Source organism: Sylvia atricapilla, chromosome Z (genome assembly GCF_009819655.1).
Source record: "Sylvia atricapilla isolate bSylAtr1 chromosome Z, bSylAtr1.pri, whole genome shotgun sequence".
NCBI classification, from domain to species: Eukaryota; Metazoa; Chordata; class Aves; order Passeriformes; family Sylviidae; genus Sylvia; species Sylvia atricapilla.
In genome coordinates, this window is record NC_089174.1 from 61848465 (window position 1) to 61863987 (window position 15523).

Below are 15523 nucleotides of genomic sequence, written 5' to 3' on the forward strand. Positions count from 1 at the left end.
GAACTACAGTGGCATCTCTTGCTCCCTAGAAACTTGTCACCATTTTAGGATACTCTGCCCCATCTGGCAGGAACAGAGGGAAGAGGATTATTCTGTACCCTGAGATAGGCCCAAGGAAAAGAGAAAACACCAGGGGAAAAAAGAGAGAAAAGCTCTGCAAATGAACAGTCAGCATAAACAAAGTGTATCAGCCCAGGCAAGAAGCTGAAGCATGACTGCACTAAACAAATCGCAGTGGAATCAGCAACTGGCAAAGTAATTTGTGTTATTACAGCTGATGGAAAATTTCTGATGCCGCTCATGTTCGTTTTTGAAACACTGCTCAGACATTTAATTGGCTCAATTCACATCTAGATGATTGCTCTTTTTGTCCTTCTGGAGTGCATCAGGCCTGTATCTGCAGACAGAAGTTTTTGGATGTGCCTCCCTGGCTCTGTTCATCAGTTAAGACACGGAGAGTGAGGTTTTGCACAAACCAAGCAAGGCAAGGGAAATATGGAGAAGAATGGGTCTCACATAAATAATTTCAATCTCTCTGTTACCCCAGTTCCTTTTATAAGTTCAACTCTGGCACTACCGAATAGTCCTGTGCTTGCAGCACATAAGATACTCTGAGTAAAATGCAGGGGTAAAAATTGCATGTGTTGATGTCAGCAAACGGTAGTTTTGGTGCTTTAGTCACAATATAGGTAAAATTGCTTTCTCTGACACATAGAAATGCTCCTATTATCTCCATGTGGCCTATTAATCATACCATTTCATGAAAGCACAGGATGGTTTTGGTTGGAAGGGACCTTCAAGACCATCACATTTCTACCCTTCTGCCATAGGCAGGGGCACCTTCCACTAGACTGGGCTGGTCAGAACACTACCCACCCTGGCCTTGAACAGTGCCAGGGATAGCAGTAAAATGTTAATAATGGCTGAGTGTCTGTGCTCAGAAAGCTCTTCTCCCTCAACTTGTTAGACTCTCTTGCTAAACTGTCCTCATCCTATGAACCATTGTCCAGAAAACCAACTCCTTCCTGCAGCTCAGGCCTGCATGAACAGGGAAATTTCAGCCAGAGGCATCCTGGGTTTCCCCAGTGTTTTATAAACCTCATAAAATCATTAACCTGCAGGCTGTAGCCAGGACTTAAAGGTATATGAAATTGGGCAATAGTGCTTTTTTAAACTGTCATGAGAAAAAACAACTTGACTTCATGCTGAGTCACAGATTCCTCCACTAACCTTGGCCAATTGATCTGCCCTTTAGCAGACAATCAAGTCTAGGACTAACAAGCTTTTTCCTCGGCCAGAAAACGTGTTTGTAGCGTGGACAAGGCTGTGGAGGATGGATGCTACTGCCCACTTCCCTTCTTTTCTCTTTGAGTGTGTTGAGAGATGCAGGACTACAGGCTGCCTTTGTGGAAAACACCACAGTGGCAATGGCTCTGCAGCCATGTGGAGGGATGGTTCCTCAATTACCAGGGAGTAATTTCCGAGTTCTCCCTGGAAACAGAGGGGAATATTTCTGAACTCATTTGATTGGTTCATTCAACAGCTGATTTCACTAGGATAGAATCCATTTAGGTTTACATCTCTTTTCCAAGCAGGAGAGAGACCAGAGAGGCTTGTTTGTCACATCTCCTCTCATTGTAAATCAAAAGCAGAACCATGCTGGGAGACTCCCAAAGCCAAAAGGAGAGGACTTTTGGCAGCATGGCTCCCAGAGATTTCTGGAGCTGCTTGACACCAGTCTTCCTGTTTTTTCATGAAAAGAAAAGAACCCTCACTTCAAAATGATGTGGCATGTGATAGCAAAGAACAAGCCAGAGGATTTGAAGGAACACATGGCCCTCCAACAGTAACTGTGGTTGTACCAAATTGTGGCTCTTCAAAACCTGCAGTAAGGCCACCTGTAATACAGCAAATTTGGGAATGCCACGAGTTCTCAATTCAGAGCCAGAAATATGGTTTCAGATTAAATACCCACGCTAAGATTTTCACGACCTCTTCAGAAGCAGAGTTGAAGAACTGGATCATTTTAAACAAGCAAATGCTTTCCCCCCTCCCCCCCCACCCCTCCCCCCCCCCCCCAAAAAAAAAAAAAAAAAAAAAAAAAAGCTAATTATGTGTGACCTAGTGCCACAGTTAGATTTTGCAGGGACTTCCAGTTTTTTCCCTCATGACTCTCAGTGTCTGAGTGGCTGCTGCTGCTGCTGACAAACACTAACACAGGACCTGGTGAGTCCTTCACTGCCTTATAAGAAGATTGAACCCAAGCTGCTCTCAAAGCAAATTTGAGACCAGAAGAACAAAACCAGGAATCACAGAGGAGGTCAGCTCTTTGCTTCTCTATGCCAAAGAGGACTTACAGAAAATCCCACTAGAAAGGGTTGACTGACAATGGCCAGTAACAAAAATGGAAGGAAAACACAGGCACCATTATTTGCTTTATCTACCAAGCTGAGTATTTTCCCTTCCAGCTACCACTTTAGAATTCTTGACTCTGAAAACAAGTCTGGAGATGAGAAATCCGGCACCACAACAAACCAAAGGGGATATACCCATTCTCTTCATCAAAGTTTGGTGCAAGCCTTTGATTCACATCCCATGTGACACTGTCTACATCTTCGTGTGGGAGATGGAATGTACTCCTTGAATTCAGAAAACCCAGGTCTGTTCTGCTCTACGGCTATAACTGAATCACCTCACTCAGGCTTGTTTTCTTGTTTTCTGAAATAGGAATAATGTTACACCCTATTTACTGAAACACTGAAATTTATGTGTGAAAATCATGGCATCAAAACTAAGTATTGTTACTTAAAGCAAAATTAAGGTTTACAAAAAACCAAGGTAATGTGTGTGCTATTAAAATCCTGACACCAGATGCCAGAAGTGGGTTGAATTTTCTGAGGTACTCCTGCTGTTCCTTTTCATCAGGCATGGGGAAATACTGCTTTGCAGATAAACACTGTGATGTGGTGAATGTTCAAAATTTAATGAAGTCCATTATAACATGAAAACGAAGCTTTCATTAGTTTATGAATGGCTTATTCATTTTAGTTTTGGTTTGTTTGGTTTTTTTTTTAAGTTGAGAAAGAATGTTTTCCCTAAGCAAGAGCAAAGTAAGAGAGTAAACATCTTCTGCTCTTACACCTTCATCTCCTCCCCAAGGTTGTTACTCCCGCAAGGAAAAGGCTCTCATGACACCAGCCTTGCCAACAGTCCTGCTGCAAAACCCCTCCCAGTGAGATGCACCCAACCCTAGCAACAGCTGGCCACAGCTGGCTGTACCAATAAGCTCTGCAGAGCCTTTTCCCACTCCTGCCTGCCTCTGTGGGGTTCTTCAACTCCCATCTTCACCTTTTATTGTCACACACACTTTGGGCCAAGAGCAATAATATATCTGTTTTATGATGCTCTGGCCATGACAGGGATTTTATGGACTGCCACAATATCATCTTCATAACTGTGGCCAAACTGCTGATTAAAAGGCTCACACTGGCACAAGGGAATCTATAACGTCTTTATTTGTCCACAGGAAGGATACAGCAGGAGTTTAAATTTCTCTCTTCAGCTTTGGACTCCTGGTGCTTTGATCTTGATCACCTTTGAGAATAAAAGGGGAATTTAGCTTTTAAATGTGGTTTTGTCACTGGTGTCTCAGTTAACACCATCCATAAAAGGATCGTTTTCTTTGTTACACAGGACAAGGCTGAGACCACAGACTTGAAATAGGAGTAGAATGATAAAAACTGTATCTTTTTAGCTAAAAAGGGACAATCATTAACTATGTAAATAAATGAGTGACTATCGAGTTTTAGTAACACAGTCCATTCTGTTGCTCATTCATGAAGAGGAGTGAAGAGAAGTGTTTCAAGGCTTCAGAAAGATTTTTACCTTTTTTACTTGGAGAATCACATATCCTGGTATTTCAGCACTACAGACACCTGCTGACAGTACTGTAAAACAGGACATTCTTAAGGTTGCAAGAAAACAGGCACAAAAAAGAGAATCCTGTTATCAAGTAAAATATCTGAAGACTCTGGGTCTGAGTGTGTTTTTTTCTCTGACTTCTAAAAGCGTCACATCCTCAAATTCAAGTGAGCAGATGGCTGCTTGCCATTATTTTGGTGTCTTGACCCCTTGACTTTCTCATAGATTTCTATTTCACTTGGGTTTGATCCAAAGTGATTGGAGAGGATTTTAAGGTCCCTGATGACCTCTGAACTTCAATGATGGCATTTTAGGGCATTTTATCTTAAAGATAAGGGCATGAATGGCCATACACTCGCCATCCAACGGGAGCAAAAGATATAATGACATAACCTGTGGTTTCAGTCAGAGCTGAAGTAAGCTGCTGAGGCTATACAGAGAAGAGACGATACTGGTTGGGGGAGAAATGTTTAGAAAGCTTGCAACCATGGCACAACCTCTTTTTCCTGACACTACACAGCTACAGCTGATGATAACTCCAGCCCTACTTCCATGTTCTTCCAAAGAAGCAACCCTAAGTCATACCTGCTCCTGGCTGAATGTCTTACTTTCTTGCCTCAAAAAGAGTGCAGAAATGTAATCTCTGATGTGAAGTGAAGTCTTAGGAATTGCCAGTAGATAAAGAGCCTTGCATTCATTTTCCCTGCAACTGTGACTGCTCTTCAATCCTGACCTTGATTGCTCCCAATAAGAGATAATACAAATCTCATTTCTCAGGTAGACTTCTCAAGATGTTGTCTTGAGCTTCATCTCACAGGTACTAAATGGCTTTCCATGCAGGAGATAAACTGAAGTTCTCTGATGAAGGATAAGGTTGATAAATTTGCTCCTTGGGACCCAGGGGACAATGTGGGTAAAGGTCACCTAGGAGAGAGAACTAAGCTGGTAGCACAGCAGGTCATGATGACACTGAATCATGATCAGGCCACCATCTTAAGGAGAGGAGCAAGGCATTGCAGAGGGTACGATTTCTTCTGATGCCCTCTTCCTAAGTCATGTGAAAGGAAAGATTTCTTTCTCCCCTTACCCTGTCAGGGCTTCTCATGGACTCCTTCTAGCCATTTGAGGCTCTTGCTTTTACACTTCAAACAACACCCTACACCTTTGCCCTGCCACAGAGTCATAGTGTGACCATTCCCTCTCAAATTTCCTACTTCACCCACTTATCCTCAACAAGATTATGCTTTACTCATGTCGGGGTTTCTTATTTCCCATCATTCTTATTAAACTACAGGCACTTATTAAAAAATGGGAGCATCATCTAGTGCAGCTGCTGCTCAAACATAAGGGACCAGAACTACAGTATTCCTTTATGAAGAGATCAGTGACAACTCATTTTGGTGGCACATAGATAAAATACTGATTTAATTTATCTGGATCTAGTAAAATCTGAAAAGAGCTTATTAGAAATCATGCCTATACCTCAGTTAATGAAATTCTGTGCTCTTTGTGGGAATACTGACAATTGTAAAACCAGTCTGCCAAACTTTTATTCACAGCTTCATTGCAAAGTCATTACAGATACGACAAAACCCACCGAACTCACAGAGGTGTGCATGAACTCACATGTGAGAATGGGGAGCACCACATTTTTTCCCTCCCAAGGCAACCTGGCAGCTCAGAGGGGACAGGAGAGCAAGAAACAGATGCTTTTGATGCTGCCAGCAATATTCAATGTTGCAGGATCTTTTTTTCCCCACCTGAGAACTTGAATCTGAAATCACATATGAGCTTTCACTACTGATGGTGCTCCCAGTGCATGGAGGGGGCTGCCAGAGGCCTCAGAACATCCCTGCACAGACCATCTCACCCTTCCCATAGCACCACAAAATGGTTTGAGTGGAAAAGGGACCTTAAAGATCATTTAGTCCAGCCCCTATGCCATGGGCAGGGACACCTCCCACTAGACCAGAGTGCTCTAAGCCTTGTCCAACCTGGGAATACTTCTAGGGGTGGGGCAGCCACATCTTCTCTGGGCAACCTGTACCAAGAATTCCTCACGGCCAGGAATTCCTCCCCAATGTCCTATCTATCCCTGCCCTCTGGCAGTGGGAAGCCATTCCTCCTTGTCTTGTCACTCTAGGCCCTTGCCCAAAGTTCCTCTCCAGCTCTCCTGGAGCCCCTTTAGGCACTGAAAAGGGTTCTAAGATCCATGACACTGATTATTTTGGCCGGCCAGGCTGTCTGCTGTGCCCTTACAGAGGGACACTAGGGTTGACGCAGATTGTTTTCACTGGTGCTCTTTGCATCTGGTTTGCTGCACCCAGAAAGCACAGAAGGCTAAAATAAAACTACATGCATCCCTATCTGAGGTCACCTGTTCCCTGACCACCTCGTGTTCATATTTGTGCTCATTATGACACAGGGAATGAGGGTGAGCATAAAATATTTTTTCCTAGGGAACAGCGATTTTTTCAAGCAACTACTCTGCAAGTAAAAAACAGGATGCTGGCAAGTAATGGCTGCAAAGTTTGATGCCTTGATTTCTTTGTGTGGGTCAATATTAATAGCAATATTATACTTCCAGAGCTGGCAGAACTATTGATTATTTGGTATGTAGCAGTTCATTTATACTTGAGAGCAAACTGAAAAACTGAAAAAACAAAATGTGCAGCTGTTAAAAAGCAAAACAGGACATTGAGTTTCAGTGACACAACTGAGATATCACTTCCTTTGTCTAAAATGGAACATCTTTAACATGTCAAAAGTATAATTTACTTATCTGACTTACTGCTGTATCTGGGGAAAATACCTTTTCCCCCTGAAACCTGCAGACTAAGGTCATGCTTCCAAATACATGCCATATTCAATCAATAATTTCATTGTCATTGTGACTAAACACTTCAGATATTCTTGAAGGAAAATGATTTGTTTGATGTATTTAAACAAGTATTAAATCAGATTGCCTTGTGCATGAGAAGATTTCAACGAAAGAAAAGGTAGTGAAACATTACACTGTGGTTGGAAGAGCTGAGCCAGAGTTCTTTCTTTTCAATTAAGTTTTTAACTCAGTGAGAAAAAATAGATACCTGTTTCTATATATGTGTGTAAATATATTTTGATACAGTGAACTCAAAGTAAGGCTTTCTCTATTAAACAAAGGTTTTGCCTACATTTGAAAGACATAATGCTGTATCCTTCCATGATATCCTTCGTTATTATGTGTAAATCTACAACTGTTGAAAGTAAATTACATAGAACATCTTATGTTATGGCTGAAACTTCTTAAAAAAGCATACACCACCCCCCCCTCATGGTAAGGGAGAAAAAAAAATTAAAAACAATGAGTGACATTCTCTGTCGCAGGAAAGAGCACCTTAATGATGTAATAATCTTTTTAGATGAGCCTGAAGAGGCTGGAGAGGTGACCTGTCACCTGGAAAGGTGACTAGTAAATATGCAAGAAATGTACTATACATTGCCTTTTCGAGAATAATGTAGCCTTTCCTCTGCTATCAGCATATTAAACCATGCAGGTTTAGATGCCTTAGCAACTGTCCGCAATTTGGATAGGTCAGGATCAAGGGAGGCTGAATCTGCTTCTGGTGGTGGCTCTCCTCTCCCACTGCTGACAAACGGAGTTTAGAGTGAAGGAGTCTAGTTTCTCAGTTGGGTCTGAGCTTTTTCAGCCAGTAGTAATTAAACATGCCGAGAGATATTCCCAGGCGTGGAGGCCAGCTGTCACAGAGAGGTTTGTATCTCTGCTCACACCCATGTCTTAACTTCCTAGTACAGCAGCTTAATGCAAACAGCTCACAGAGATCCATGCTTAAAGATGATTTAGGAGCTTGTTAGTTGGACCAAAAATGTGCCAAGAACTGGTTTAGTGCTTTGAGTATACCCAGTTACATTCCCATGAACGTTCCCAGATACTGCTTAACTTGCTTAAGTTATCGTATGACATATTTCTTTTCCTGATCAAGGTTACTTCTTTCCAGCCAGGAGAAGGGAATTGTATGGCTGTAAATTTGGTTATGACAATAATACTTTTGCTGGTTCATGAAATCACTCTTACTCAATAGGATGTGTGTTTACTGCTGTTTGCAATCTAAGAATCTTTGCAAGGAACCAGATGTGGCGTGTTTAAAGTGAAAAACATATTATGTGCAGACAGATGAACTTCATAAACAAATCACTGTCCTCCTTATCCCATTGCACTTCACTGACATCTGTCTGATCTGATTTTCAAAATCTGCCACTTTAAATTGCTTGGCCCCCAAAAAGCATCCCACCTCAAGTACTTGCCATATGCTTTAACTGTGTTGGGGGTTAGGTTTTGTTCCTTTCTACTCTACAGACTTTTTTCCCCATAAGTTACCAAGGAGTCTAAATATCATATTTAAGACTATTTAACAAAACAAATGGGTGGTTGAAGCTTGGAGGGGGGTGGGGGTTTGAGACAGGTAAAGGACCGAGCTTCAGGCAGCCTCTCTCTCTGATTTTCGGTGTTTGGGGAGAAAGCACGGCTGGGTTGGTGCTCCTGCTGGAGGATTTCACTGTCTCTGGAGGAGTCTGGTCCTCGGAAATCTGCCAACATCTGCTCACCCTGGAGTTCTGGGCTCCTCTGCCGCCCTGCGAGAGCTGGGCCAGCCCTGCCCTGCCATCGTGGTTCCATCAGCGCTGCTCGTCTGCTACAGAGTAACCCTGGACCCCCTGCCCGGCTGGGACACCCTGCCATCCCAGCTACCAGCCTGGAACTTCTCCATGTTCCAGCTTGGTGCTCTGAGGATCCTGTAGAGGCACTGAGACCAAACTGCCCTGGATTTTTGTGATGCAAAGACCTCAAAGTTCTTGGTACTGTTTTTGTTATCAATGCTGTAGTTGTTTTTTGTTTGTTTGTTTGCTTTGTTATACGTACTAGTAAAGAACTGCTATTTCTATTTCCAAAATCTTCTGCCTAAAAGCTTTTAACTGAAAAAAATTATAATTGGAAAAAAAGGTGGTGGTAGTTTACATTCTCCACTCCAAGGGAAGCTGCAGCCTTCCCTGGCAGATACCTGTCTTCCCAAACCAAGACACTATGCTACACTGGTGTGCTGGTTTTGTCTGGGGAAAGGTTAATTTTCTTACCAGGGGCTTTTAGAGGGATGTGTTTTGGGTTTGTGCTGAATACAGGGTTAATAACACAGAGGTGTTTTTGTTCCTGCTGAGCAGGGCTTGCACAGAGCCAAAGGCCTTTTCTGCTTTTTGCTCTGCCACTCTGGGGAGGGGACTGGGGCTGCTTGGGAGGCTGGGAGGAGACACAGCCAGGACAGGTGACCCAACTGACCAAAGGGATTCTCCAGACCATGTGACATCAGTGTATAAAGTGTGGGGAAGAAGGGGAAAGGGGGATGTTTGGAGTGGTGGCTTTGTCTTCCATGTCACCATTACATGTGATGGTTTCTGGCTCTCTGGAGATGGCTGAACATCTGCCTGCCTGTGGAAAGCAGTGAATTAATTCCCTTTTTTGCTCTGCTGGTGTGCATGGCTTTTTCTTTCCCTATTAAACTGTCTTTATGGCAACCCATGAGTTTTTCAGCTTTTACCCTTCCAATTCTCTCCCTGATCCTGCTGGTTGGGGAGTGAGTGAGGGGCTATGAGGGGTCTGTTGTGGTTAAGCCATGACAACTGGGATAGCATTAGATGTCCCATAGCAACTTTCTGTCCTGACCTGCACCAAGCACAGCAAGTCTGTTTTCATGGATTTCTCTGAGCTACAAGAAGCTGAATGCAAACCCTTTACTTCAAAAAGAATTGATTTTATCAAGGCAAGGCCACCTGGCAGAAGGTAGAGCAGGATTAATGCAATCTCAAACTAAGAGGGAAGATCTTGGTACTGTGTCACCCAAACCTTGGCACCCACCTTCCTACACCCCACAGCAACTTAAAGCAGAGCAGGGAGGAAGGGGAAATAGTTCATGCCCGCACACTCTTCACCACACACACCACAAAGCCTTCCCAGTGAAAACATCTCAAAGCTGCCATCAGAAACTCTTACTCAGATATGGAAACTGTTCAGAGGAATGCATCCCTTTGAATGGTTTAGCTCATGACACTTACCTATGCAGCAACCTACTCATGGTTTGCAGACAGAGCTTGGGATGGAGCTCCTTATCCTGATGAGCTGCCTGTATTTCAGCAATGGCACTTTCTTTGAGGACAGCACCAAGGCTGCCATCTACCTTTTGCAGTTTTGCCTGTTTTTCCCAAAGAAAAGATGGTGCAGACCTGCATCAGGGGTTGGTGTCACCTCCCAGCTTGTGTTTGGACACCTTTGTGGCCCTGGAAGAAGCAGCTAAAAGGCACCATGTGGGCTTACAGCCTCAATGTTTCATGGTGGCTTCCTGACCCAGGAAGCAATAATACCAGGAGGATGGCCAATTCCTTCATGCCAGCAGAATCTAATGCCTTATGATCCTGTGACCAAGTCCAAAAGGCAGGAGGAGTGGGAAGCCCAGCAGGCACCTGCTTGAGGAGGCTGGGGGAGATAAGAGAGAGGAGACAGTGTCCTGCTGCACACTTCTCCCACCTCCATAACCTCTTTATTTTCAAAGAGTTTCCACAGGGCTGTGGTAGCTACTGCTCTCCATACCTGGTGCATCATCATCCCCACTACACTAACAGTTTGGGATTCTCACACTGCCTGCCCGTCTTTCTGACACGGAAATGAGCAGCTTTTTTGGCTTCAAGAGGAAAAAATCCCATGCAACTCAGACACCCCTGTGCTAACAATGTAGAGGATGATGCTGCATAGCCCATAAGCAGCATGGGCTTTCCCAGCATATCATCATGCTCAGACAATTCCAGAACTTGATTCCACACCCACATCTCTGCCCCTTTCCCTTCCCAAAGAGACCACGGCACCTGAGTCAACCTTTGGCACAATTGTTACTGATGTGCAGAGTCAGCAGTGAATGACCAATTTTTTGTGCTTGATTTTCAAGGAGGCTGCAGATTCCTCTTAGCCATTAAGATGAAACAGAGGCTAATTCAAAGCTAGAGCAAAGTTTAAGGAGTAATTCTGCACAGGCAGGTAAGATAAAGTAAAAGTAATTATCCTCTCTGTTTGGCCCTGTAAAATGAGAAATATTATTAGGACTATGCATTTTTTGAAACATGCATTATTTCTTTTTCCCTTGGAAGGTTTGAAATAGATTTAAGAACTACTGTTATTATCTCTAAAATGACAGTCATTTTTACGTGAGTTTCCCTTCACAGTCTGATATCCATATTCACCATGTGCATTCCTTTGTTTCAGGGACTGCAGCTCCCCTGTGGTCCAAGGACTCAAGGTTCATTTTGTGTTGCTCTTTCTGCCAAAATGAAGTTATTAGAGACAGAAAAAAATCGCAAGGTCACCCACAGCCTTTATAGAAACAGGAGGGTAGAAGAATATTAGGAAGAAACTATTAGCTCTAATATCCAGCTGCATTTGGCAAACCTGAGTGTATCTGGATTGCCTATACCACTATTTTATTCTCTGCTTCCAAATGATTGTCCTGGCCCCAGCGATTAACCACCTGAATACACCCAAGAAGGATATTCACAGAAAAGATCTCATGATGAAAAGGCTATTCCTGGCCTTCTTTCCATCACATCATAATCTGTCCACTAATATGGCTTGAGATCTCAGCTGATCAAAAGGTCATAAGATGCTGTTGCTAAGTATCACTCTGCCTCTGTTCAGCCAAAGGCATTTTTAGTCCATTCAACAGGCAGAAGAATGTAATAGCAAAGCCTTCAAATCTGTTTGTATAATAGATGAAGTATTCTCTTTCTGGCATTATTCATCCTTCAAGGAATGACATCTGATAAATAAATCTCTAGTTCCCAGTGAATTTAAATAAAACAAAGGTAAATCATATCCCTGTGCACTGGAAATATAAAATTGCACATAACATAAGAGTTCTCAATCTTCCACCACCTCCCTTGCTAAAAAAGCTATAAAGTGCTGATCATCCTCAGATTCTCCCAAAATTAAGGGAGCCCAAATTTCAAAAACCATGGTAAAACAGAGGAAGGACTTAAAGATACATAACTCATTTACTCTAGTGAAAACTTGCACCTTTTTGTCTTCATGCTAGTAAAAACTAAAAAGGTAAGAAAATGGGGTTATCAGCACATCAATTGCAATAATGGAGTGAAAATGGGGGGAAATCTAATAAATGGGTCAATGTGTTTCCCAGGAAATAACACTAGGTGGGACAATTTTCAAGCATCCTGGGAAAAATAAAATACTGAACCACATCCTACTCAACACCATGACTTGGCCCAGCTGGTCACTGTTGAACTGGAGGCAACCGGTCATGCGATGCCAGTCATTACCTCCAGCAGCAACTGCAGCCACTTCTCTGGCCATTCTGCTTCCAAGCCTCTCTCAACATGGGCAGGGATCACTGCCCAAAACAGCAGGGAGGGAGGGCACCACTGCCAACAGCCACCTGCCACCTGAAGCCCCTGTCTAGCGGGTGTGCAGAGATATTTCCAGTGAGCAATACCATTGGGAAACTGTTTTGTGTTTCCAGCACACCTGAAGTGCTGTCACAAACAAATTAACCCCCTCAGCATTTCCCAGACTATCTGCCCACTCTTTGGCTTTCCAGAGCTCTATACCAGGACCAACAGTTTCTTTAATGCAACTGGCAGTCATTTTGCTCCTTTTCATGCTTTCAAAGCTGAGAGCCATCAAAAATTAGGAGAAAAAATCATGACTATTTTTCCCTAAGAAGCAGAACTGGTAATAGGCTTCAGGAAAAATCGTTCTAACTGCAAGTGATAAGCACAGACCGTGTGAAGGTTGACAGGTCTGATTACAATTATCACTGTGAGAGGACTAGAACTAAGCTGCCATCTGGAAGGCAATGACAATTTCTGGAAGGGCACATTCAAGTGAATTATCATAAACAAAATAATTTCAAGTAGAGTTGTCTTTTGCTGGGAAACTAAACAAGATCCAGATTTGGGAGTGAGAAAAACCCCAAGGCTTAAGAATTTATTACAGTTTGTCCTGATAGAAAATGATACTTACTCATATATTTAAGATTTGACGACTTCAGAATGATGGTAGTAAAAGTATCAAGTGGGACACATGCATCCGAGAGGTGTATGGAAATAAAAGATATATTCTGAAAGTACGCTTGAAGAACATACTGTGCATTTACACATGAACAAGAATGATGTTGGTTCAGACTGAGATAAATATCCAAAACTAAGAAAAAACACATGTCACCTTCACCAAACTTTCCCTATTCCTCACATCCTAGCAAGAAAACCAAACAAAAACAATACAAATCTCTTCAAATTGCTTCTATCCATACACATTCTTACTTTGCATCTATACATTAACTGAAATACAATGGCATCAGCTTTCAGCAGGGTTGTGAGGTAGACAGGATAGGAAGTATTCCCTCAAGATCATCCTCTCCAGACATTTCTGCTTTCTTTGATGGCATTCTATTTTTATGGTTTTTTGGCATTTTTTTCTGCATTTTTTGGGCATTTTTAACTCCATTTCCATTGGAAACTTGGAAACAGAGAAATTTGGGCAATCTGGACTGAAAGTACCAGTACCCTAGCTTTTTCTCTCTGGAAACAGGGAAACAGACCTTAATAGGGGCTATAACTGCATAGGATATGAAGAGAAGAGCCTCAGAGTCAAAAGCAGTTCTAAGAGTTCCATTCTCATTATATCTCAATGGAGTGGAGCAAATAAATTGTGCAAGGAGACATATGGAAGCTCACGACGCAAATGGCCTATTTAAGGCTCTTACTTCCTAATTAGGTCCTGGTGTCAGGAGGTTGGTAACAATTATTCACACATAGATCATTTGGACACAATACAAACTGTTCTAAAACCCAAACCATCATAATGGCATTCATTAAGAGAAACCCAAATTAACGTTTTAGACTCATTTTCTTAGTGCTGGGACTATCGGTTTCTGTGATACACATAACTAAATTTTGTGTCCAGCATTGCAAAATTGTGTTTGGAAAGGGAAAGGGATGAAGCAAAAATCATCACAGCCATTTCCCCTTGTTCTTACCTTGTTCACTGATTTTGTCACTGGACTCTGCACAGGGAATGCACACTCTCGCCCCAAATTCTTCATCTGACTCTGTGATGTTTCCCAGAGCAAAGAGAAAAAAAGAAAATCTTAACTGTAGGTATGACTGTATAGAAAATGGTCACAAACATCCAGAGTTTTGCTCTGCCCTTTTGATTTCCTTACGTGTTTCAGTATGACTACTACCACCACTTGCCAGCTGGGGCTCTGTGAGCACTCAGTGGTGGGATCCACCCTCGGTCATGCAGAGCTCTGTAGGGTCCCTCAAGTTTCCCCTTACCGTCAATGACGTGCAAGCTTTCCCTCCCAAGTGTCCCTTGTAAGCATGTCGGCATGACAGAGCCACCACAGCTTTCCCCAGCAGCTCTGGGGCACACAATGAGCAGTGATCTCAGGGAGTGGTGCTGTGGATTCCTCTGACAACCTGTGCTCAAAAAGCTTGGGAAGAGAGCAGGAAGGTGTCACAAGAAGCCAACCTGCCTGGTTTGTATAAGAGTTAAAGTAGAGAGCTGAAGCAAATGATTACCACATTGCAAAACCATTTAAAACAGAGTAAGTGCTTGTGATTCAACAACATGACTACAGCAAACCTGCTCTGCACTGTGCTTTGGTACCTCTGGTATGAAAATGAGGTTTTTCTCTCCCCTTCCTCCCCTCCCACCTCCTCTCCTCTTTGTCCACCTCTCCAGCCCCTCACACAAAGGTGAAATACTTCACATTTTCACCTGTGGTGATGCAGACCAGAGAGTGTTTACTTTGCTTTTCTTTGCTTTTCACTGATTTTGCCAAAGGTATCCTTTTACGCATCAGTCTGTGCAAAGATAATAGGTGACACAATTGTCTATAACTGGAATCGACAACAAATCAGCCATCTGCCACTCCAGGGGTCTGAGATTAACCCAGATACTGGACTGTGACTGCAAAGCATTTGCACATTTAGATTACAGAAATGTGATGTTACAGGTCCAAAAAAATAAAACTGGGACTGAGTATGGGGAGAGGGAATGGAAGACAGCCTCGGAACAGCCCTTTAGATTAACGCTTCCAGACACAAGTCACCTCATAACAACTGCAAGTGGACAATGTTTGTCATTATAAAGGGCTAAAAGGATGAAGGATTTGAAGGAAGCAACTTGAGACACAATAGATATGTTTCTGGAGAATACATCCAAAGACACTTCTTTTAGATAGAGAGAAATGAAGAAAAAAAAAACCTACAGCTGCCTTGTCAAAGCCTTCCCTCCTTGGAAAGCATAACCAAGCTGTCCAGATATCTGACTTGACAACTTGGAAAGAAGAAGAGTTACATTTTTGCCCCAAGATGGACAAGATGCATTCCACAATCTCCCCTATGGTCAAAATTTCAAGAAATGAGAGAGGTCTGCCTACTTAAATAACAAGATGAAGACGTCTTCATTTGTTGCTCCCAGTTCTCCTTCTTGAATAACAAATGCTATTTTACTGCCATGCACACATGGATGCTGTCACTCCACATT

The 15523-nt window shown here is 42.7% G+C and overlaps 1 protein-coding gene across 3 annotated transcripts in view; it reads right to left on the reverse strand.

Annotated features, from left to right (window-relative positions):
• Positions 1 to 15523, reverse strand: part of SETBP1 (SET binding protein 1) — a 266963-nt gene that overhangs the window by 130612 nt on the left and 120828 nt on the right. For all 3 annotated transcript variants that reach the window (XM_066339223.1, XM_066339222.1, XM_066339221.1), the window contains one exon: positions 14007 to 14078. In XM_066339223.1, coding sequence (XP_066195320.1) covers positions 14007 to 14078 — 72 coding nt within the window. The remainder of the gene's footprint in view (positions 1 to 14006; positions 14079 to 15523) is intronic.